The sequence below is a fragment of the Pseudoliparis swirei genome, chromosome 19 (assembly GCF_029220125.1).
Source record: "Pseudoliparis swirei isolate HS2019 ecotype Mariana Trench chromosome 19, NWPU_hadal_v1, whole genome shotgun sequence".
Lineage (NCBI taxonomy): Eukaryota > Metazoa > Chordata > Actinopteri > Perciformes > Liparidae > Pseudoliparis > Pseudoliparis swirei.
Window position 1 is genome coordinate 2,021,361 of NC_079406.1, and position 25,000 is coordinate 2,046,360.

Below are 25,000 nucleotides of genomic sequence, written 5' to 3' on the forward strand. Positions count from 1 at the left end.
ACAAGTAGTCAGACGCAAAAGCTGTATACAGCTGATGAAATTAGTCTGTTTCTGCACAAAACAAAGGAAAAGAAAGTAGAGGTCAAGGATCACTTCCCTGACCTCGTGGCCTTTGTACACTCATGCCATTTCCACATGAGGGGAAACAAATTAGACAGACAAGAGGTTTTTAGGATCAAAAAGTTTTTACCCAAAGTGAAGGAGTGCATCCAGCAGGGGGAGGTGGAGAGCTCCAATGTGTGTTTTATTTGATTTGTTGGTTTTAAGTTTTATTTGTTTTTTAAACTCTTTTCTTTTAATGAACACATTCAGAGTCGGAGTTTTAAACGTAAATGGAGCGAGGGACAGTAAGAAGAGAACATCAATTTATGAATTTAACAAGATGAAGGCCAACGATGTTCTCTTCTTACAAGAGACGCACAGCGACAGCACCAACGAGGCGGACTGGAGGAGGGAGTGGGGGGGGGAAGTCCTTCTGAGCCACAACACCAACCTCAGCGGAGGAGTGGGCTTCCTCTTCTCCAGGGCCTTCAGCCCGCGGTCACTGGAGGTCAAACATCGTGGAGGGGAGGCTGTTCTTTGTGAAAGCACGGTTCGACCTTTTTAACGTGGTTTTTATAAATATCTATGCTCCAACAACTGGGACAGAGAGGCAGCTGTTTTTATCCAAAGTTAATGATGTTTTAAATGACTGTGCCTCGGAGGATTTTTATTCTTGGGGGATTTAACTGCACAGAGGATGATTTTAATGACAGAAACCACACAGAGCCACATCCAGCTTCACAGCAGGTGCTGAGGAGGCTGGTCCATTCTCACGGCCTGGTGGACGTGTGGAGAAGGATGCATCCGGACTGCCGACAGTACACATGGTCCCACGTTAGGGAGGGAAGGATCTCCTCAGCCAGGTTAGACCGTATTTATGTTTTTAAGCACCATTTTAATATTTTAAAAATGTGCAGCATTGTTCCGGCTGGTTTTACTGATCACTCTTTGGTTTTATGTCATGTTTTTATTAGGAATTTTTTACCCAGGAGTGCATATTGGCATTTTAATACAGTATTAACTTTCGATAGGAATTTTAGAGAGGTGTTGTTTTATTTTTGGGGCATTTTTAGGCTGAGGAAGAGTGATTTTAATAATCTTAGGCAGTGGTGGGACCGTGGTAAGGTGGAAATTAAGCTCCTTTGTCAGCAGCACACTTTCAACGTCACTAGAGACGTCACCAGATCTATGAAGGACCTGGAGACTGAGATAGTGGACCTAGAAAGTTTAAGCGAGTCCACAGGAGATCGAGGACATATTGAAGTCCTCAAAAGTAAAAAGGCGGCTCTCGCCGACCTGTTCGAAGTAAAAGTGCAAGGCGCACTGGTCAGGTCCCGATTCCAGACCATCGCGGAGATGGACACTCCCTCTAGCTTCTTCTTCGGCCTGGAGAAGAGGAGTGGGCAGGGGCGAGTGATCCACTCACTGCTGACGGACGAGGGCAGTCGGTTGTGGAGCCAAGCCAGATCCGGAAGCGAGCGGTGGGGTTTTACTCCTCCCTTTATGCCACTGAGTATAGGGAGGAGGGAGAGTCAACGGAGGGGCTCTGTGGGGAGCTGCCTCAGGTCTCCGAGGAGACTAATGAGGAGCTCGACAGACCCATAACCCCCCAAGAGCTGAAAGCTGCCCTGCAGGGAATGCAGGGCGCGCCCCCGGAATCGACGGCCTCCCCGCTGAATTCTACAAGAAATACTGGGATGTCCTCGGAGGGGACATCCTAGACGTCTTCAACGAGAGTCTGGCCTCTGGTTCCATGCCGATGTCCTGCCGGAGGGCAGTGCTGACGCTACTGCCGAAGAAAGGAAACCCGCAGGACATCGGTAACTGGCGCCCTGTGTCTCTGCTGTGTGTGGATTACAAGCTTCTGTCCAGGGTCCTGGCCTCCAGGCTGAGGGGAGCTATGGAGCAGGTCCTCCATCGGGACCAGACCTACTGTGTGCCCGGCAGGTCCATGGTGGATAACGTCCACCTCATTCGGGACGTTTTGGAGGTCTCCAGCTCGTTGGGTATGGATACTGGTCTGATTTCTCTAGATCAGGAAAAGGCTTTTGACCGCGTTGAACACGGCTTCCTCTGGAAAGTTCTGGGGAAGTTTGGGTTCAGCGCTGGTTTCATAGCTAAGATCAAGGTGTTGTACAGTAATGTTGAGAGTGTGCTGAAGATAAACGGCAGGCTGTGTGCTCCTTTTAGAGTGGGTAGAGGGTCCGGCAGGGCTGTGCTCTGTCCGGGATGCTCTCGCACTCTCCTCGAGCACCTCCTCATTAAAATACGCTCTAGCCTACATGGTTTGGTTTTACCTGGTTTTAGTAAAGGAATGATTTTATCGGCATATGCCGACGACGTTGTTGTTTTTATCAAGAATCAAAATGATGTAAACCTTTTAAATCGAATAGTACAGGATTTTAGCACGGCATCATCAGCGAGGGTGAACTGGAAGAAAAGCGAAGCCCTCGCTGTGGGGGAGTGGCGTGGGCCTCGGTTCTTCCACAAAAGCTCATATGGAAAAAGGACGGTTTTAAATATTTAGGAATATACCTGGGGAAACCGAGCATGGTCCAGAAGAACTGGGAGGGCGTCACAGAGAAGATAGAGGGGAAACTTTCCAGGTGGAAGTGGCTGCTCCCCCAGATGTCTTTTAAGGGTAGAGTACTGGTTTTAAACAATCTTATTGCATCCCAACTGTGGCACAGGTTGACCGTGTTAGACCCTCCCTCTGGCTTCTTAGCCAACATACAGAAGAAGATGGTGGATTTCTTTTGGGAGGGTCTACACTGGGTGCCACAGGGGTGCTGTTTTAGCCAGAGAGGAGGGGACAGGGCCTTGTCCACCTGGCCAGCCGGACGGCCACTTTTAGATTACAGTTTGTTCAGAAGTTTTAACGAGTCCGGGGTTTTAGTGTGGCGAGCGTGGCCAGCTGCATCCTCAGACGTGCTGACAACCTGGGGCTGGATACTGCTCTGTTTTAATAGACTCCAGCATTTTAAAACTAAGTGGGCTGCCTCCTTTTTATCAGGGTGTTTTTAAGTCGTGGGCCCTTTTTAAGCACGAAAGGTGCCCACAGTCTGACTCTCTGTTCTGGTTGTTGAGAGAACCATTAATTTATAATGCACGACTGGACATTAGCAGCAGCGTCACCCCTGGACTAACGGGGGCGCTGCTGCGAGCAAAGACACTTTGCCTGCAGCAGTTGGTGGATGCAGTGGGGACGACGCTGAGCGACCCCCCGGCCCTGGGCTCCCTGCTGGGGATGCATTCCGACCGGGTGGCGAGGAGGCTCCTGGAGCTGTGGAGGCAGAGGCTGACCGGGGTGGAGAGGAGCCTCCTCAACGACTACAGCCAGCAGAGAGCAGAGCCGGACCCTGCAGACCCCTTCCCAGACATCTCCCTCAGCCCGGGGCTAGGGGGACTCACCGGCCCCCTGCTAAGAACGAGCCACCCAGAAAACTGCACACTGAACAAAGCAGACAAGAAGACTTTGTATTTTAACCTCGTAAAGAGTATCAACAGGTCCAGACTGTGCAACAGACCGCCCACTGTGTGGTCAGAGAGACTTGGGCATGGAGGCCCTGGCCCGCAGTGGGGGGTCCTATACAAGCCTCCCCTAAAGAAAAGGACCGCTGACCTCCAGTGGCGGATTTTACACGGTGCTGTCGCGTCCAACGCTTTCATTTCGGTAATCAATCCCGCTGTCCTGAGCCAGTGCCCCTTCTGTGACCTCCGGGAGACTATTTACCATGTTTTTAACGAGTGTAAGAGACTTTTGAGTTTCTTCGCTCTTTTAACATTGGTTTTTAGTCTTTTTAATGTGGCTTTTACAGAGAAGGTTTTTATCATGGGAGCTGCCTACAAATAGACGGAAAAGAAAATGGCAGCTCCTTAATTTTTATCCGGCGAAGCCAAAATGGCCATTTATTTAACTAGGAAGTCCCGGGTGGAAAACAGAGAGGGGCAGGAAGCCAGGGCAGTGTGGCTCTGTAACATCAGAGCCAGACTCTGGCTGGAGTTCAGATTTTATAAACACATTGGAGACCTGGATGCTTTTAAACAACGCTGGTGTTTTAAAGATATTGTTTGTTCTGTGGTGGAAGAGGAGCTGGAGTTTGCGCCACTTTTTATTAGGTAAAACATGTTTTTCTTTTGTTTTAATGTTTTTTTTGTTTTGTTTGTGTGCTATTATTTTTAACCAATTTGATTTTTTTAAACACTTTATTTTTAAAGAAATGTTGTAATGGAAAAAATGTAAATAAAGTGTTTTTCAAAAATCAAAAAAAATCTCTCTCTCCCTCTCTCTCTCTCTCTCTCTCTCTCTCTCTCTCCCTCTCTCTCTCTCTCTCCTCTCTCTCTCTCTCTCTCTCTCTCTCTCCCTCCCTCCCTCCCTCTCTCTCCCTCTCTCTCTCCCTCCCTCCCTCCCTCCATCACATCCCTCTCCCACTTTGTCTAAATGACCTGACGTTCACTGCAGGATGAAGAGTCGCTTGTGCGAGTTTTTTTCCTTTATTTTTCTTTTTCAGCTGCGCAAATAAAAGTGTTTGTTAGACGTGTATGCTAACGTGCACTATGTTAGACGTGTATGCTAACGTGCACTATGTTAGACGCGTATGCTAATGTGCACTATGTTAGACGTGTATGCTAACGTGCACTATGTTAGACGTGTATGCTAACGTGCACTATGTCGTTATAGAGCTCATGAAGCTCTAGCTGTCGATACGTATCTGTGGTACCGAGGCAAATTCCTCTAAAATAATGGCATGTGGCAACCGGCACAGACACATGAGGTGTGTGTGTGTGTGTGTGTGTGGGGGGGGGTACCTTGGGTAACCTCTCCTGGTCTCCGGGGTGTCTGGGGATGACCTTCTGTAACCTCTGGAAGCCGTAGTCGATGGTTGGCTCGTTCAGCGCTACGAGGAGGAAGAAGAGGAACATCAACTTTTAAAATGCTCGATCCTGAATGACGAGGAACACGAGAGGATCCGGGCGCGAGGAACACGAGCGCGCACGTGAGCGCGCACGTGAGCGAACAAATTGGACAGTAAAGCGTCGCCACGCCGGAGAGACGTGGGCGTCCTCCGCTGCGTCTTTGTTTGCCTGTGATGTCATGAATCTCTCTTTGTCGCTTTGGGTGGTTCATAAAAAGACTGTCAGGAATCAGGCAGAGAGTGAGAGTGTGTGTGTGTGAGTGTGTGTGAGAGTGTGTGTGTATGAGTGTGTGTGTGTGTGTGAGTGTGTGTGTGAGTGTGTGTGTGTGAGTGTGTGTGTGTGAGTGTGTGTGTGTGTGTGTGTGTGTGTGTGTGTGTGTGTGTGTGTGTGTGTGTGTGTGTGTGTGTGTGAGTATGTGTGTATGAGTGTGTGAGTGTGTGTGTCCTGTGGTCTTGCGTTGATCAGCGACTAATATAAGCAATTACAGAAACTGGTTCCAATATAACAAAGGCTTGATCGCTCTGGGGGAACAAGCTAAACACACACGCACACACCTACACACACACACACACACTTTCAGTAGCAAACACACACACACACACATGCACGCAGAGTTAGATGATCCAGGCAGCGGGGAAAAAGCTCTCCCTCTCTCTCTCTCCCCCCCTCTCTCTCTCTCTCCCCCTCTCTCTCTCTCCCCCTCTCTCTCTCGGCATGCCGTGGTCGTGCTGCGGTAATTGAATATGAGAAGATTTACCATGAATATTTAAACATTAGAATAAATACAATGAAGATCTGAGGCTTTATAGTACAAACACTTCAGAGGAGGACTGTTGGATAAGTGCTCTCTGCACACAATTCATCCCTAATGTACTCTCCCTCTCTCTCTCTCTCTCCCTCTCTCTCTCCCTCTCTCTTTCACCCCCGGTGTCTCTTTGGGAGTCGATGCACAGACTTTTTCTCGACCTATAAAAAGCTGCGTGTGTTCAGCTTCAACATGTGTGTGTTTGTACAAACTGAAGGAAAAGAAGCGTGAAGATACGGCCTGTATCGATCCCCCCCCCCCCCCCCCCCCCGCTCGTCTCACATCTGAGCCGCCGCGCTGACTAGGCGGCCCCCAGAAGAATTTTAAAAAAAGAATGAAAAGGCCTCGAGTACAAGCTGTCCTGTCGGACCTCCGGGGGCCTTCGCCGTGGCCTCGAGACCCTAAAAAGATGGCAACACACGGAACCGTCATCAGAGCGCCGTCCCAGCAGCGAGAGAGAGAGAGAGAGAGAGAGAGAGAGAGAGAGAGAGAGAAGGTGAACGGCTCCCAGGCTCAACTTCTGAGGAGCGACACGCGTTACGGGGCCCAGCTGGGCCGCCTGATAAAATAATCCCAAAACAATGAGACGATCGCACGCGACAGAATGAACTGCGAGTTATTTATTTATTTTTTCTCCGAGAGGACAAATATTTGACACGACGTCCGTCTCCAAAGCCCTGAAGGAGGCTTTGCCCCGGATTAGGAGTGAGGAGGGATTGTTGCTCCAACACAACATCCTCTCTCTGGGCTTTTGTTTTGCATGATGAATTTTTTATCAGCTCTCCACCGACGTGCCAAATGAGCCACGAGTGAACAATAGCATCAAGAAAAACCCTCTTAAGACGCACACAGATATCACGTCTTACAAATAAAGAGACACTTTGGGTAATTGACAGTGGATTTGATATTGTTTTCGTTTTCAAGGGCCATAAACCAGAAGAGGAGTTTGCACCACTAACTACCTGCTGGCTGAGTCTCTTTGGGGGGATTAACTTGACATTTGATGCTCTTATATATATATATTATATATATATAAAGTATATATATAATATATATATATGTAATAAATATATATATATATATATATAATATATATTATATATATATGTAATAAATATATACATAATATATATATATAATATATATATACAGTAAATATATATACTATATAGGATATATATATATATTATATATATAATAAATATACATAATACATATATTATATATATATATAATACATATATATAATATATATATACTCTATATATTTTTTAAATATATATATTATATATATATATTTCATACATATATACATATATATATATGTATATATATACATATATATACTCGATATCTCTCACATTTCCCAACAGGAATTAGCGAGAGGAAGAAAAACAAGTGTCGCACTCACTCCGGCATTCAAAGCACACTTTTCCCATCCAGGTATATTTATAATCCTTAGCTGTCGCTCTCCAGAAGAGCAAATCAAAGCCAGTAAAACATAACTGCCATAAATAAATGAATAGATGAGCAACAGCCCTGGACTGAAGGGATTCACCTAGCAATCACCCGCATCAGATCAGATCAATGCTCATGGAAATTTCATGAAGCCCAGAATCCACACCGCTTCATATTTCACTATAATAACCCACAGAGCCGCAGGGGGAGTGTGTATGAAGGGGTGAGGGGGTGAGAGGAGGAGGAGGTGGAGGAGGAGGAGGAGGAGGAGGGTGGAGAGGGGTGTTGGACGTATGAGCTTTGGGGGAGGGGGGCAATGAGTATAGGAGGAGGGTGGTGGTGGTGGTGGTGGGTGGAGGGGGGATTGAGAGGTCAGCACGGTGGTGGTGTAGTCCTGGAAACACGAGGGGGGAGGAGGAGGAGGAGGAGGAGGAGGAGGAGGCTGCAGTAAGTGTCCAGCCTGTCTCCTCCTGAGTCTCTGAGCGGGCGTGGCACTAGCAGGGTTAGGTAATTGGCTCTGAGGCTTGATGTTAACACCTTAACAGGCCCTCAGACAGTGATCATATCACAACCCTCTCTCTCTCTCTCTCTCTCTCCCACTCCTTCGCTCCGTCTCCCCCCCCCCCCCTCTGCAGTCTCTAGTGCTCAGGTGTGATCTCATAAGCGCTGCCTTGCGATCGATGCCGCCAGTGGCAGGGGGTTCAATAGCCCTGAATTACGGCTTCATTTCTCCCCGCATCCCCCACCCCTCACACAGATGAGAGCTCCCCCCCACCACCACCACACACACACACACACACACACACCTATATATACCCCCCCCCCCCCTCCCACCGACTATACTCACACTCCGGATCAATACCGTACAATCTAATTTTTATCCATTTTTCCATAAACCACGAGATTGCGTTTATTTGCAGAATCCGACAAGCTAAATAAAGCATCGCTTGAACATGTCAGGGAGACTAATGCGCGGCTGGAAACTCACGCAGAAAACAGATGAGTGGAGCTTTCTTTTGGATCCTATAGAGGAAGAAGGAAAGGGAAGTAAAGGGAAGGAAAGGGAAGGAGGGAGGGAGGGAAGGAGGACGCTCCTACAAATCAATGGAGGTGTGGATGCTGCTACAACCTAAGCTCTAATTACCTGGTGCAAAAAAAGTGTGAGCGTCGACAGTTAAGGAGCCGACAGCTCCTCAGGATGCAGATTCTAGGTAAAACACGTGCGCTTGATTTAAGATGTATAGAAAAAAAACATAAGAACCCCCCCCCCCCCCCCCAAATTCATTTACGCCATCATCGCGGAGCAGATGCCGCCGTAATAAGAGCGCGGCGCGCTAAAGAGGGAAGACAAGCCACACGGTGCAGGAAATTAATCTCAATCTCAAACAGGGGGGGGGGGGGGATCTCATCCTCCCGGTTAAACGCGGCGGCGGCGGCGCGGAGACCTCCAGCTGGAGAGCGGCCGGTTTAATCAACAGCCTCCACCCAAACGCTCAATAAGAGACGAGCGTTCAGCAACAGGCGCAGGGCGCGTCATCGACCGTCTCCGTGGCTGCACCCCGCTTTTATTACCAGATGACGACGCGCTGGATCTGTGTGTGTGTGTGTCTGAGTGTGTGTGTGTGGGTGTGTGTGTGTGTGTGTGTGTGTGTGGACGTGGAATATATCCGTAAAGCTGTTTGATGCTGACGTTGATTCTGTCAGCGTCAGATATTTGAACTTATTTGTGAATATTCAGCTCAGTAATCATGTAGATCGGCTTGATTTGAGCTCAAATAAACGTTAGCTTGACTACGCGCTGCCTCTGAGTGTGTGTGTCTGAATGTGTGTGTGTGTGTGTGTCTGAGTGTGTGTGTGTGTCTGAATGGACACGTGCAGATGAACGTCTATGATCCTGACGTTGACTCTGCAGACTGCAACGTGGTGACATCCACACGATTCAAACTTATTTGCAGACGTCCAGCGAAGTGACCCCGCGTCTTTAACTTGAGCTCTAAAATAAACGTTAGCTTCCTGGAGGATGTTGATCACAACTCCTCGACTCTTTGTGCGTTTCACTCCCGTCGTCTGAGAAGAAGGCTGACAGACAACTGATAGTCCTTCCTCCAGCGCGCCTCAAACTAATTTGGAGCACTGAGGTGTGTGTGTGTGTGTGTGTGGGGGGGGGGGGGGATGGGGATCTCAGCCGGGTTTAAATACCGCTCTTGACTTTTGTCTTTCACCTCACTTTCCTTCCCTTCGCTCCTCCTCGCCGTGGCACCTGAGTGATGTTTCCTACACACCTAATCTGCACTCAGTGCTGAGAACCCCCCCCCCCTTAATGTTGGTGCGTGCACGTGCGCGCGTGCCGGTGCGCCCCCGCGCGCCCCCGCGCCGCGCGGCCTTAATGTGAGCCCGCGGAGCCTTTTAATATCAGCCGGCGCTGGGGAGGAAGCACTAAGCAGACACGGCTGCATACTGAGGAGGGAGGGATTGCCTTTTGAACGACAGGGTGATTCATCAACTCCCCCAATCTATGGCCAGCATCCCGGTGTCACACACACACACACACACACACACACTCACACACACACACACATCGGTGGCAGAGAGTATTATCGCTCTGTATCGCACGGAGAAAAGAAAAGGGAGAGCATCTCTGACGAATGTTACAAAGACAGCAATCCAGTAAAAAGGTGATACACAAGCAACACGGGGCGCATTTATACAGGGGGGGGGGGGGGTGACTTGATGATGAAAGAAAGAGAGGGAGGGAGAGAGAGAGAGATTAGGGAGAGCTCTCAGCCCCTCAAGGTGGGAGAGGCAGAGGGCAGAGGGAGAGAGAGAGAGGGATAAGGGGATAAAAAGACAAGAAGAAAAAGAAAAAAAAGATTATTTCATTCTTATCGGCGGGGAGCTTAATTGCCTTTGATGAGCCTAATTGGAGCGTTCTGGAAAGTCTAATGGCCGCCGAGTCCTTGGAGACGGAGGACAGAGGACAGAGGATAGAGGACAGAGGACAGAGGACAGAGGATAGAGGACAGAGGACAGAGGATACACTCAAAGAAATGACTCATTGGATGAACTCAATTAAATTGTTGGCAGGTTTTCCATCCAATAATTATATGCAACTCCAACTCAAATTTAGCACATCAGTGCAATACAATGTAATTAAGTTAGTCCAACTCATTTGTGTCAAATACATCTAAAATAAAATAACGATATTCATTAAATTAAATTAATTTATGTTTGTCCAACTCAAAATATAAACTAACTAACTGACAAAATATGCAAACTCCACAAAGAAGGAAAGCCCCAACTGGGAATTGAACCCACAGCCCTCTGGCTCTGAGGCACCAGTGTTAGCCACTACACCACCGTACAGCGTTGAAAGTGTCTTCACCTTGTAAACAACTGATTTTCAGCTGGCGCATGCGCAAAGGGTAGTCCTCAATGAAACACATTTATTTTGAGTTGATATGCACACCATCTAACCTAAATAAATCTAATAAATGAAAGTATTCATACATTTTGTGTTACACCCATTAAATATAAATATCTATTTTTGTAATTGATTTATTTAAATGTATCAAACAATATTTAAATGTGTCACCTCGAAGAAGGGCTTGAATCGTTTTTGTGAGTGTAACCTAAATAAATCTAATAAATGAAAGTATTCATACATTTTGTGTTACACCCATTCAATGTAAATATCTTCGTTTTGTAATTAATTTATTTAAATGTTTCAAACAATAGTTAAATGTGTCACCTCTAAGAAGGGCTTGAATCGTTTTTTTGAGTGCAGAGGATAGAGGACAGAGGACACGTCACGGGGAGAGCTCCTCCTCTCCTCCTCCTCTCCTCCTCCTCCTCCTCCTCCGTCCTGGACTGTGGCGGACATGTTTCCACTCGGGTGTGGGGTATCAATGATCAGGAGGAGGATGGAGGAGGGTAAACCTATAGATGGGCTGTGTGTGTGTGTGTGTGTGTGTGAGTGTGTGTGTGTGTGTGTTGACTTCATTAGGTCTGCTCGCTGCTCGCTTTCCTCTCCTCAGCTGAAGTTGATTAGCAATGCCAGCTGTCCCCAATGCAATTCAGTGTGTGTGTGTAATATATGAGTATATGCAGTCTGTGTGTGTGTGTGTGTGTGTGTGTGTGTGTGCACGCGAGCTGCCAGCTGCCATGCAGCGCTGCCAATCCTCCATGATTAGTACCCACTGGCAACTGGGCTCCGACTGGTGCCAACCGGACCCAGGAGGGCCACGCGGCCCTCGGTAATCCTCCCTCCCTCTCTCCCTCTCTCTCTCTCTCCTCCCCTCATCCAACTCTCTCCACTCTCATCAATTGCTTAAAAAAATTATTTTTTTATGCTCCAAATTCCGTGTCCATCCCTCTATCCCTACGTGTTCTCCGCCTGCACGTCTCCGAGATCCCAAAAAACGGCGAGCCGGTTCCTCCTTCGCTCTGAGAAAAACGTGGAACAGCAAAAAGGTGAAGTGTGTGTGTGTGTGTGTGTGTGTGTCAGTGTGTGTGTGTGTGTGTGTGTGTGTGAGGAGTGGAACTGGGATCTGTGCCTCGACACGGTCCATTGTGTCACTGTGAAGGTGCCAGCAGCGGCACAGTGTGTGTGTGTGTGTCAATGTGTGTGTGTGTGTGTGTCAATGTGTGTGTGTGTGTGTGTGTGTTGGACTCCCACCGGATGACCTCTTGCTACCCTCTCACCTGTTGAGATGCTCCTATATACACGCCTCTCCGTGGAAGCCAAGAGGCGGAGAGAGAGCGAGAGAGAGAGAGAGGGAGAGAGGGGGGGGGGGGAGTGTGTGTGTGGGGGAGAGGGGGGGGAGGAGTGTGTGTGGGGGGGGGGGGGTGAATTCATCCAGAGAAGCAAGTTTTGAATAAGTGAATGTGACAAGGGGAGAGAGTGGAGGAGGGAGGGCGTTTATGCATACGGTTCCCACATGTCTGGCACATTAAAACGGCTGCACACACACACACACACACACACACACACACACACACAGACACACACACACACACACACACCTACAGACACACAGCTCTATGCGTTTGGCTGTTGGACAGCTCTGGCATGGCAAAGGCTGCCCACCCATCTGCCCTCTGTCTCAGTAATGCAGTTACTTGTCAATATGCGTGTGTGTGTGTGTGTGTGTGTGTGTGTGAGTGCGTGTGTGAGTGCGTGTGTGTGTGTGTGTGTGTACAAACAAACACAGAAGGCCTATCGCAGCGTTTCCCTTAAGTCGACAAACACGGGCGTGGAACCCGTCCAGCGATTGGGGGGAAAACGGTGAGGATCCCAGAAGACGTGACGAAGACGAGACGAAGACGAGACGAAGACGTGACGAAGACGAGACGAAGACGTGACGAAGACGAGACAAAGACGAAGACGTGACGAAGACGAGACAAAGACGTGACGAAGACGAGACGAAGACGTGACGAAGACGTGACGAAGACGAGACGAAGACGTGACGAAGACGAGACGAAGACGAGACGAGGGGGACCTGTGGCCTCGCGTTGGTTAATCACCGCTTCACATCCACTCTCTCCCTCTCCTGCAACGCTTCCAGCTCACGTCACATTCTCCTCCTCCTCCTCCTCCTCATCTTCTTCCTCCTCCTCATCTTCTTCCTCCTCCTCCTCCTCCTCCTCATCTTCTTCCTCCTCCTCCTCCTCCTCCTCATCTTCTTCCTCCTCCTCCTCCTCCTCCTCACGCCTCCGACGGGGTTAAATCTCAATAATCCCCCTCGTCAGAAAGGTTAAACCTCCTCACGACCTTCAACTGCTTCATGAAAGAGGATAAACACCTCTTCTCTCTCTTCTCTCTCTTTTCTCTTCTCTCTATTTTCTCTCTTTTCTCTCTTCTCTCTCTTCTCTCTTTTCTCTCTCTTCTCTCTCTTTTCTCTCTTCTCTCTCTTTTCTCTTTGCTGAATTCTAAATCGATGAGTGTGCATGTTTCTGGTTGAGGAAAAGATGAATGGATGTTTAACCCTTTCTGGCTCTCATTGAAACACTAAAGTGCTCTTGGAGGACACAGCAACACTGTTTTACTGTTGAGACATTACAACAAATAGATGTTGTTTGTAGGTAGAAAATCATCAACGAAGTTACCATATGTGGTTCCTCCACCAATAAAGGGTGCAGCGCGTGATATTGCAAATAATCAATCCTAAAAAGTTTTTTTTTTTTTTACGTGATTACAGTTTTCATGTCCAGTTGTTGTTGTTGTTGTTGTTGTTGAGGTGGACCCTCTGTGTGTGTGAGCGTCGTGACGAGGCCTCACCTGTGTAGATGAAGCGTCCAGGTGTGCCTTTGCAGAACTGTTTGGATTTGTATGACAGCGTGACCTCCACCACCCCGGGGATGTGTCTGGGCGGAGTCTGCACCCGGATGGCGTGGGGGGTGATCAGCTGCAGGGGGGGGGGGGGCAGAGACGAACACAGTGAAACTTCACACAGTAAACATAGAGGATCCCCTCCCTTATTCATTCATTTACAGCATTTGACTTTTCTTTCCTTCGTATAATCGGCCTGAAAGCGACGCGCTGAGGCCCTCAGGTGGCGCCCGGAGCCCGAAGGCAATGTCACTGAGAGGCTGGGGGCGGTTATCAGCGCTGACATGGGGGGGGGGGGGGGGGGTCAGAAGCAGTTATCTGATTATGAATAAACACACCTCCCCTCTGCAGCCGTTACGCATAATACGCTCGTCTCCGTGTCGGTCGCGCCGCCGTTAGCCACATTAAAGCAACACATGCGTCTTAAACAGGCTGACGGTGAGAGTGAGTGAGAGTGTGTGTGTGTGAGTGTGTGTGTGTGTGTGTGCGTGTGAGTGTGTGTGTGTGAGTGTGTGTGTGTGTTGAAGGGTCTTTGAAGGGAGAACGGTAACAAGACCAAACACAGACGAGACCTCGCTGAGTTCTCCTCTCCGCGACCGTCGACTGGCGCTCAAAGCTGTGAGTGTGTGTGTGAGTGTGTGTGTGTGTGTGCGTGTCTGTGAGTGTGAGTGTGTGCATGTGAGTGTGTGCGTGTGTGTGTGTGAGTGTGTGTGTGTGCGTGAGTGTGTGTGAGTGTGTTTGTGTGTGAGTGTGTGTGCGTGTTTGTGAGTGTGTGAGAGTGTGAGTGTGTGTGTGTGTGAGTGTGTGAGTGTGTGTGTGTGTGTGTGTGTGCCGCATCGTCCCTTTCATTGCTCACTTAGCTACGCTTTCATTCCGCCGCCGCCTGGCCCCCCCCCCCCCCCCCCCGCTCACGTCTCGGCTTCGTGAATTCGGAGCTTTTTATAGAATTATTCCTCCGCTAAAGACGAAGCTGTTTAGCGGTGCGGCTCGCTGACCTTCAATTTCCACACACACACACACACACACACGCTGCATTTACATTTTAGTCGCGTGGCAGCCGCCGTACAAAGAGATATTCGTATTGCACATGTTCAGAGACGCGTAATTGAAGGCAGAAAGTGGAGCCGGAGAAAAGAGATGTGCCGAAAATAAACGTGGCGACGGAGAGCGAGGAGGAGGAGGAGGAGGAGGAGGAGGAGGCCGGCAAGGTGCTTCTGATCATTGTCGTTATTAATGATCTATTTCGGGTTTTTTCTCGTCACGTGGTCGTGAAACGCAGAGAAGAGGAACATCAAAGCTCAAACCAACAACGTTGTATCTAAATTTAACTTAACATTTTACTTCAACTTGAAATTACTGGAAATATTCCACTTTTGATTGATGAATCGATGTCGTTTAGTTTACAGCATCCAGAGATGCTCAGTGTGTGATGAGGGACCAGACGACCAATAAGTAAGAACAACATCATTATGGGACTAAATGATGGTCTTTTCGCTAAGTTTTGTAAATTTAAGCTCTTGATGAAACTATCTGTGGAGCAGAACGTCTCTAAACTGCAATAAGGGAGGAAAACATTCAAGAAACATCATTCTGTGACAAAATTATGGATATTTTTCACCAGTTTTTTTGTTGTTCTTCTAAATATTGCATAGTTTTGACTCTCTGTACCTTGAAAAAGCTCCTGATGAAACTATCTGTGGAGAAGAAACATCCCTAAACTACAATAAGTAAGAAAAACGTTTAAAAAACATAATTCTGTGGGTTTTTCTTTGACATATTGGATAGTTTCACCTCTTTGGAGCTTTAAAAAGATCCTGAATGAAACTATCTGTGGAGCAGAACATCTCTAAACTGCAAGAAGTGAAGAAAGCATTAAAAAAACATAATTATGTGACACAATTATGGTTTTTCTCTCATTTTGTTGTAGTTTTTCTTCTAAATATTGCATAGTTTTAACTCTCTGGAGATTTAAAAAGCTCCTCATGAAACTATCTGTGCAGCAGTACATTTTTAAAGTGCAATGAGTAAGGACAACATTTTAAAAAACATGATTCTGTGACAAAATGATGCATATTTTCTGCTTTTTTGTAGTTTTTCTTTGAAATATTGCATAGTTCCACACCTGTTGAGCTTCAAAAAGCTTCTAATGAAACTATATGTGGAGCAGAACATCTCTAAAGTGCAATAAGGAACATTTAAAAACAAAAAGCTCCCAATGAAACTATCTGAGCAGAATATTTCTAAAGTGCAATATGTAAGGAAAACATTAAAAAAACATAATTCTGTGACAAAATTATTGATATTTTCCAAAAGAATTATAGTTTTTCTTCAAAATATTGGATAGTTTCACCTCTGGAGCTTCAAAAAGCTCTGAATGAAACTATCTGTGGGGCAAAGCATCTCTAACCTGCAATAAGTGAGGACAACATAAAAAAACACTCCTGAGACAAGAGGACCAAACACACGTTTGTTTAAAATGGGACACACACTCACACACACACTCTCTCACACACACACACACTCACACACACACTCTCACACACACACACACACACACTCACACACACACTCCGATGACCCGGCGGTGACCCTCACCTCGCTCCAGACCAGCATGGTTCCGAAGATGACCTGCAGGCCGTCGAAGAAGTTGTCCCCGATGATGATGACCGTGGCGCCCCCCGTGGTCCAGCCCTCGCTGGGGCTGATGGCCTTGATGCTCGGGGTCGCTGAGGGAGTCACAGACGGGACACGTTACCCAGAATGCTCTCTGCTACTGGCATAATGCATGGGGCCCTCTTCTCCTACACACACACACACACATCACCTCTCTCCCAGGGGTCGGGGGAGGGGGGGCGAGCGAGGAATACTAATCAGAGTGATTATACGCTGTTATTAAACATCACCCCTGCCCCGGTGAGCGAGGTGCGGCGGCGGCGGCGGAGGAGCGCTTGTTTTATGACACGGGGCGAAGCGTGCGGCCGTGTAAATGTCAGGTGTGCTGAGCGTCTGATCAAAGGCCACGCGGCGGCGGCCGGGGAGCCGGGCGGAGCCGACAGCGACCACGTCCCCCGAATGCCACGCCGTCATTAACCCCCGCGCCGCTGCACCTGCAGCGCTCGGCCACCAGGGGGGGCGGCTCATTTCAGGGATGTTTTTAATGCGTTTTTAAAAAGTTTTCCTCTAAAAAACATATCCTCTTTGACTCGTGGAATAACAGATGAAGCACCTTCCCGTGGCGTTGGACGGGCTCTGTGATTCTTATTCGACTTTATCGCGACGGAAGAAAAAAGAACAGCATCGGGGAAAATGCATGTTTGTACAAACTAAATCTCCTCGACAGATACGCAGTTTGTCAGACATGCTGTAATTCTGTAAAGCGGCATAATCCACTTTAGACTAGCCCCCCCCCCCCCCGCCTTTAGCCTCTGACTCTGGTTCTGCTGATCCCCGACGGGCCGGAGCGATGTTCGGCCCGCAGAGATCAACCTTCGCCGAGCGTCAGTCTGTGGCCGTCATCACGGCCGCGATGCCTCCTTTCACAGCCTGCTGATACGTGCGCTTCCATGTGTGTGTGTGTGTGTGTGTGTGTGTGTGTGTGTGTGTGTGTGTGTGTGGATTAACCAGATGGTGGAACGTGAATCCATGTGATAGGATTATACTTTGGGGTGTTCCTCGGCGCCATCTGTTCGCCTGCGTGCGCCGCTCATCTATTACCGCCTGAAATGAGCCCCGAAAGTAGTGAAAGTGGAGCGTGCACACACACACACACACACACACACACACACACACATACACACACACACACACACACACACACACACACACGGACAGGGAACCAAAAGGAGCCGCCGCCTCGCCTCTTTTCATTTCCTCTTCACGCCATCGTGCACGTTCATCCCTTCCTCTCGCCTCCTCCTCCTCCTCCTCCTCCTCCTCCTCCTCCCAACCCGCCGTCATCGGGAGGAAATTCCCAAACGATGTCCTCCGACACCGGGAACACGCGCTCTGCGTTCGGCGGGAGAATCTCGAGTCTCGCCGACGTCTCCGTGAACTTTCTTTGAAGCGCGGCGGACGAGTCGGAGGACGAGGCTTAACCGCGGCGTTCGATCCGAATGAGATCGACCGGCGGGGGCCGGCATGTAAATCCCCTCTTCGTTTTTGTCATTATCATCCCTGAGGTTGACTTTCCCTCAAAGATAAAAAAAAAAAAATATGTTTCTCTTATTCAATGTCTGGGAAATCGAAATGAGAAAATAAGTGGATTAGGGGTTTGGGAATCAGTGCGGCCTCCTAAATCATGTGCACATGTCATTATGAAGTATTAAAGGTTTGGGGTTTGGCTGTGCATGCGATGGGGGGGGGGGGGGAGTAAACCTGAGGGATGGGGAGTGATGGAGGGTTGGAGGATAAAAAGCAGGTCTCCGAGGAAATAAAGCCAGTGTGTTGGCTTTAAGCAGAACAGACCTCATAAGACACACGGTGCTTATGCGAGGCAGAGCTGGAAAAAAGAAGGCCCAGAGGCAGAGCCCGGGGGGGGGGGGGGGGCACGAGGGACAGGCGAGAGACTCCGACTGCACTCGCTCCTCTCTAAGCTCCGACACGGGAGGAAAGTTAGAAGCAGCGGCGGCAGAGAGAGATAAGAAAGAGAGCGCGAGAGAGGGATGGAGCGCAGACAGAAGAGGGGTTGAGTGAGGAGCCAGACAGGGAGGAGGGGAACGGGGTGATGGAGGAGGAGGAGGAGGAGGAGGGGAACGGGGTGATGGAGGAGGAGGAGGAGGGGAACGGGGTGATGGAGGAGGAGGAGGAGGAGGAGGAGGGGAACGGGGTGATGGAGGAGGAGGAGGAGGAGGAGGGGAACGGGGTGATGGAGATGGAGGAGGAGGAGGGGAACGGGGTGATGGAGGAGGAGGAGGAGGGGAACGGGGTGATGGAGATGGAGGAGGAGGAGGAGGGGGGGAACGGGGTGATGGAGGAGGAGGAGGAGGAGGAGGGGGGGAACGGGGTGATGGAGGAGGAGGAGGGGAACGGGGTGATGGAGATGGAGGAGGAGGAGGAGGGGGGGAACGGGGTGATGGAGGAGGAGGAGGAGGGGGGGAACGGGGTGATGGAGGAGGAGGAGGAGGAGGGGAACAGAGAGAGATGGAGACAGAGGAAGCTTTGGGGGCGGGGCTTGTCTCGTTACCGTGCTCCAGGTAGGACGGCGCTCCTTCCGACGGGTCCAGCCGGCGCGCTCGCCGCCCGTGTTTGGAGTTGTTGTGCACGAACATGTTGTCGGAGACGGCGAGCACGTGACCCTCCACGCTCACCGTGGTCGACACCACCACCTGGAGGGAGGAGGCCGCGGTGAGACGACGGTGCGCGCCGTCGGTGTTCTATACTCTGTTATGTGGCGTCTCTTCCTCAGACGGGGTGAACGGAGACGTTCAATTCAACTTGAATTCAGCTTATTCTATACAGTCCGATGTCACAAATTATGACTTCTCCTCAGAGGGCTTTACAATCTGTCCACACACGACCTCCCTGACCTTTGACCTTTCACATCGGATCAGGATCAACTCCCAAGAAATAGAAAAAAACACCTTTCATGGGGGGAAAAAGGGAAGAAATCTTCTTTTGTTTAATTGTTTTACGTGTGATTGTGTATGTATCTTATTCTTTTTTAATATTTAGAGTTTTGAGTTGAAATAAAAGTTTAATATAAACCTTTTTTTTTAAATATATTTTTATTCTGGACTAACTCTGATTAACTTTCTTAAATATGTGACTCTGAATTATTTAAGCCTGCAGACACTAACTTTTTTAGAATCGCCGTATAAAGTTGATTGTGTTGCATATTTAACTTTATACGCCGATTGTAAAAGATTTTGTGCAGGCGAATAATAATAAATATGAATGTTGTTCTTCAAACTCTACCTAGTGGTCAGAAACACAACGACATCCACTATTACAACATGCCCTTGTAGTTCTGTTTCTGACCACTAGGGAGACACGAACCCTCCTTGCAGCTCTGCGTTGGGTCTCCTCGGGGGAATATCGTCTCTTCGGGGGCCAGATGCTCGGCTGTGTGTGTGTGTGTGTGTGTGTGTGTGTGTGTGTGTGTGCTGACTGGCTGTTTGAGGACCCTATAGCACGCTTTGTTTCACACGTTGCCAGATCTGAGTGTAAAAACTACACCACCGTTCAAAAGTTTGGGGTCACTTAGAAATGTCCTTAAATCCTCTCTCTCTCTAGTTAATGTGTACATGACTATTCTCTGGTGTTAATGAAGTCTCTACAGAGGTGTCTAGAGGCCCATCTCCAGGGTTCTAATGGTACATTGTGTTATCGCCTTAGAAGACTAGCGAAGGGGTAGAAAACACTTGAACACCCTTTTTATGTGAGAGCAGCTGAAAACAGTTATGCTGCTGAGAGAAGCTATAAAACTGGCCTTCCTTTGAGAGACAAGAAGAACTTCATTAATATTTACAATATAATAATATACTTCAATGTCTTGACTATATTTTATATTAATTTTATATTAATTTGATGAATAAAAGTGTGAGTTTACATGGAAAACACCAAATTATCTGGTTGGCCCCAAACTTTTGAACAGTGGTGTAAATACTCCTAAAAGTCAGTCTATAAAAACACTGTGTTCTGATATTAAACTATAAAAGTCATTATTTATAAACTCGTCAACGTCTTGAATATATTTTATAATAATTTGATAAATAAAAGTGAGTCTTCCCTCCCGGGCGTTGGTCCTCACCTGGAAGCGCCGCATGTCTCGAGGGTTCCCCGCGTTCTTCAGGCAGTTCTGGTTGCACTTGAGGAAGAACTTGAGGAAGAACCTGCGTGTGCATAAAGAACAGAAGACGAGTGAGCGGGCGAGCGAGCGAGCGAGCGGCTGTCTGTCACTGAGCGTATTCGCGGCGTATCGACGAGCCGCTTCAATAAATCACACGGCACAAATAAAACTAATAAAACATCGGCGACGCACGCCGCCCGTCAGAGGTTTATGACGACGGGAGTTTTTCAATATATGAAAAAAATAAATAAAAAAAGGGATATTGAGTGAGACGCTGGCTTGTGGATCCATCTGTGAGCTGCTGTCACCCCCCCCCCCCACCCCCCCACATGTGACGGAGGTATTTTTTTGCCGTAGCTACGATGCGTTGCCATTCCTCCCTCAATCTCAGTGTGAGAGACCACATCCACAGCACCTGCCGTGCATTATTAATGAGCTAAGATGGCAACGGATGGCCTACCCGCATCAATACTTAATGAGGGGGGGAGGAGGGGGGGGGGGAAAGAAGAAAAAGGGGGACGGCTGACATTTTTTTATTCCCTCGCTCGTCCCCGAGGCTCCGAGCCCGACAACTTCTTCTTTCACTGGAGCTACAGTACGACTCTCTCTCTCTCTCTCCCTCTCTCTCTCTCTCTCTCTCCCTCTCTCTCTCTCTCTCTCTCTCTCTCTCTCTCTGCCAGCATCCCGTGTTTGTGTCTCTCTGGAAAAGAAAAAGAAACAATATCAAATGAACCGCGAAGAAATAAACAGCGGCGTGTACAAATAAACAGGAATGTCTCCGAAAGAGGGAAAGTTAAAAAAATAAAAAACTACAACATCCTCCCCCCCCCCCCCCTCTTCTTTGAGGGAGCTCAAAGAAGTGCTGACAGCTGAAAGTGCTTACAGTACAGATCTCCGGCAGAAAGAGAGAGAGAGAGAGGGAGAGAGAGAGAGAGAGAGAGAGGGAGAGAGAGAAGAGAGAGAGAGAGAGAAAAAAAGAGAAAGAGAGAGAGAGAGGAAGAGAGAGAGAGAGAATCACTCCTTTGCTCAGCTTTTCTTTCATATGTCTTATTTTCTTCCCTCTGTTCATTTGTTATGGCGAAGAAATTCTGCACTGGGCAGCGAGATTGGAGCCAAGTGCCTTATAATCACACACACACACACACACGCACACACACATACACACACACAAACGCACACACACACACACACACACGCACACACACACACACACACACACACATGTCAAGAGAAACACAGTAAGCAGCAGCGTGACTTGGACAATTGCTTCATCTCGAAGAAGAAGAAGAAGAAGAAGCGAGGGAGGAAGATGAATGGTCTGAGTCGTGTCTCACATTACAAGCATCTGATGTAACTTGTAAATGCGTGACAGCTGGTTAGTGGTGGAGCGCTCTTCTTCTCTTCTTCTCTTCTTCTCTTCTTCTCTTCTCCTCCTCTTATGATCTGAATAGCAGGCTCTCTTTCTCTTCTCTCTCTCTTTTTGTGCTTTTCTGTCTTTGTTTGCGTTCTGATTTACGATCTCGCTGCAAGAGGCCGACTCTGACTGAAAAGAGGGGGAAGAGAGAGGGAGGGGTGTAGAGAAAGAAGTGATGGAGAGATAGACGGACGGACGAGGAAGGAGGGACAGAGCGTCCTCCTGTATATTTTAGGAGCTGTAGGCCAATATCTCAATAATTCATGAAGCGGAGAGATGGAGTTCTCCTCCTCCTCCTCCTCCTCCTCCTCCTCCTCCCCTCGGTCGGACCCCACCGGCTCTGAGGGTCTCCCAACTTCCTTATCTCCTGGAGGTCAGAGGTCAGCCTCGCAGACAGCTGTGCACCACCTGCACTTGTCCAACATACTCCACCTCCTTCCCTCGCTGTGCACCTCCTGTTTAATTCATCGACTCCGTCTCCTTCCCCCCACCCCCCGACTGTCCTCCTCCTCCTCCTTCTCCTCCTCCTCCTCCTCCTCCGAGGCATCCGTGATGGACGGATGATGGATAAGTAGCGAGAGGAAAGTCGAGGTCGCCGGAGTCAGAGGGGACCAAATGGGGGGGGTTCAATATGAGAGTCTGGATTGGAGGAGGAGGAGGAGGAGGAGGAGGAGACAGCGAGAGGAAGTCAGCCGTACAGCGGCGCGGTCCTCCCCGTCTCCATCGCTCGTGGATCATCTGATTCATTATTTACACGACTTAAGGTGTCTGGAGGCGGCCGCACGGAAGGCACGACAAAACTGCAGCATGTCGAATCCGGGGGGGGGGAGCAACAGAGTGTGTGTGTGTGTGGGGGGGGGGGGGGGGCAGGTGCATGATGAAGGGCCGTCCGTGTTGATATGCAAACAGCAAAAGAGAGATTAGCATCCGGGTTTATGGATTTAATCTGATTGACAGCCGAGCGACCGCCTTTAATTCAGTTCTTCTCTCTATTATCATGTTTATTATTATGTATTAACATGTTTATTATTATGTATTAACATGTTTATTATTACGTATTAACATGTTTATTATTATGTATTAACATGTTTATTATTATGTATTAACATGTATATTATTATGTATTAATAAATGAGAAGCTGCATTTAACGAATCACAATGTTATCTTTGATTATTAATGAGCGACTAAAGCTGGTATTCTTTAGACCTCATATCTAGTAAGTATAGTAAAATATAGTAAACTTTTTTGCGATAAAATTTATAATTCTTACATTTTCTTGATATGCATATGAAACATAAAGGATGTGCTCACTACTTCACACAGATGCAGACACATATAATCCTTCAAAATAAAGTACATGTTAATATAAATAAGGGTAAACATGCCAATACCTACACACACACATTTCTATAGACACCTCAGTTGTAAATCACATGCATGTACGACGACAGCGTGTCAAAGAACACGTATGTGCACACGCACATGGCCAACAAAGACGATTCTGGTACAAATATAACGTCATTTAAACTCTTGATGAAGTTAAACTGTAACATAAAGTTTCTTCTTCTCCCCGTCTGTGCTTTAAACTCTCTCCACTTTCTAAAGATGTTTTCCTCTGCAGACTCCAAATATTACGGCTGCAAATTGCTGCGCCGGGCGTATTAAATGAAATCAAAACCATTTTGCTCCTCTCACGTAATTACCCCCGAAATCCGGGAGCGGCCGTGGAAGTGAATTTGTGTAAATAACCGCTTGGCCTCTTGAAGCCTCGTGGCATGAATTTACTAACGGCGAAGAAGAAAAAAAAACGAAGGGGGAAATGAATAAACAACACGCGGCGCCGCTCGCCGGATCGTAATTTAATGATCTCACACTTTCATCATATCATAAGGGGCATTATTTGTCACTTTGGAGCAATTAAACACAAAATCACCTCCTGCCCATAAAGAAGTATGAAAAAAACAACAACAAAAACAAGGAAAGCAATTACAACACAACTTTTAAGTAATCCCTGTAGCATCTAAATATTATTAGCGCGGAGGTAAAGATTGTCTCAGCGATGAGCTCACAGCGAGGACGCCTCGCAGGGCCACGCCGCCGGGTTCCTGGTGATTTTACAACATTAGCAACAAATGAGGTAAAGAGTTGTTTTCCTTGTCAACATTTAACACGAGAACTTTAGAACTCTGGGCTGGTTTCCTCTAAATGTAGTTATAGCATCTTCATCTCTTCGTCCTTTTGTTGCACACTGTGCTGTAAAAATAATAATATATATATATATATTTTTTCTTTAAATTATTATTATTATTATTATTATATTTATATATATATGAATTTTTATTATTATTATTATTATATATATATACATATATATATATATTTAAATATATATATATATGTATATATATTTATATATATATTTTATATATATTTATATATATATTTATATATATATATAAGGTTCATACACATGTTGGCCGATGGATTTCCAGGATTTTCCATGACTTAAAACCAAATTTCTATGACCAAAAATATTGTGAAACCTCCGTGTGTACACGAGTATATAACCTTAAATGAGGGACAATAGTTTGATTATTATCTCCTATATATATTATATATGTCTTATTATATATAAATGTTTATTCTGCGTAAATGAACATATATGAATGGAACACATTTCTATGACTTTTCCAGGCCTGGAAATAACAATTTTTAAAATGTCATGATTTTTCCAGGTTTTCCATGACCGTATGAACCCTGTATATTATTTATATTGTACATCCTTGTGCTTCATTTCTTTATTCTCTGCCCCTCCTCGCTGTAAAAATAGCTGTGGTTGAAGCCATAACTCAGCCCTCCCCCTCCATCCCTCCACCCCTCCATCCCTCCATCCCTCCATCTCAGATCATCTCCAGAAGAAAAGCTCTGCGTCCGCCTCATAATACGCTTCGCGAGGTGTGTAACTCACTGCGCTCCGGAGGGCAGTCATTTGTCTCGGACTCACCGGGGCGGGAGGACCGGGCATCGCTGCAACGAAGCGCTGTGATTGGTCCAGGAAATCGACGCGAATGAAATGTGACTCGACGGGAGCGAAGAGACACAAAGGTGACGCACCTTCAGGGAGGCTGAGAACCAAATGTTGGAGACTTTCACTTCTCGTATTCTCTCTCTCTCTGTTTTCCGAAACTCTCGTTCGCCCTGTCGGCTATGCATCACTGACACTTCAACCGACTGGCTTGCCCCCCCCC

General features: G+C 47.6%; 1 protein-coding gene across 2 annotated transcripts in view; it reads right to left on the reverse strand.

Annotated features, from left to right (window-relative positions):
* ebf1a (EBF transcription factor 1a) overlaps positions 1-25,000 on the reverse strand; it is a 70,042-nt gene that overhangs the window by 12,351 nt on the left and 32,691 nt on the right. For both annotated transcript variants that reach the window (XM_056439468.1, XM_056439467.1), the window contains exons 7-11: positions 20,299-20,380; positions 18,733-18,874; positions 16,146-16,276; positions 13,500-13,626; positions 4,852-4,940 (exon numbers count right to left, since the gene is read on the reverse strand). In XM_056439468.1, the coding sequence (XP_056295443.1) occupies positions 4,852-4,940; positions 13,500-13,626; positions 16,146-16,276; positions 18,733-18,874; positions 20,299-20,380 (571 nt within the window). The remainder of the gene's footprint in view (positions 1-4,851; positions 4,941-13,499; positions 13,627-16,145; positions 16,277-18,732; positions 18,875-20,298; positions 20,381-25,000) is intronic.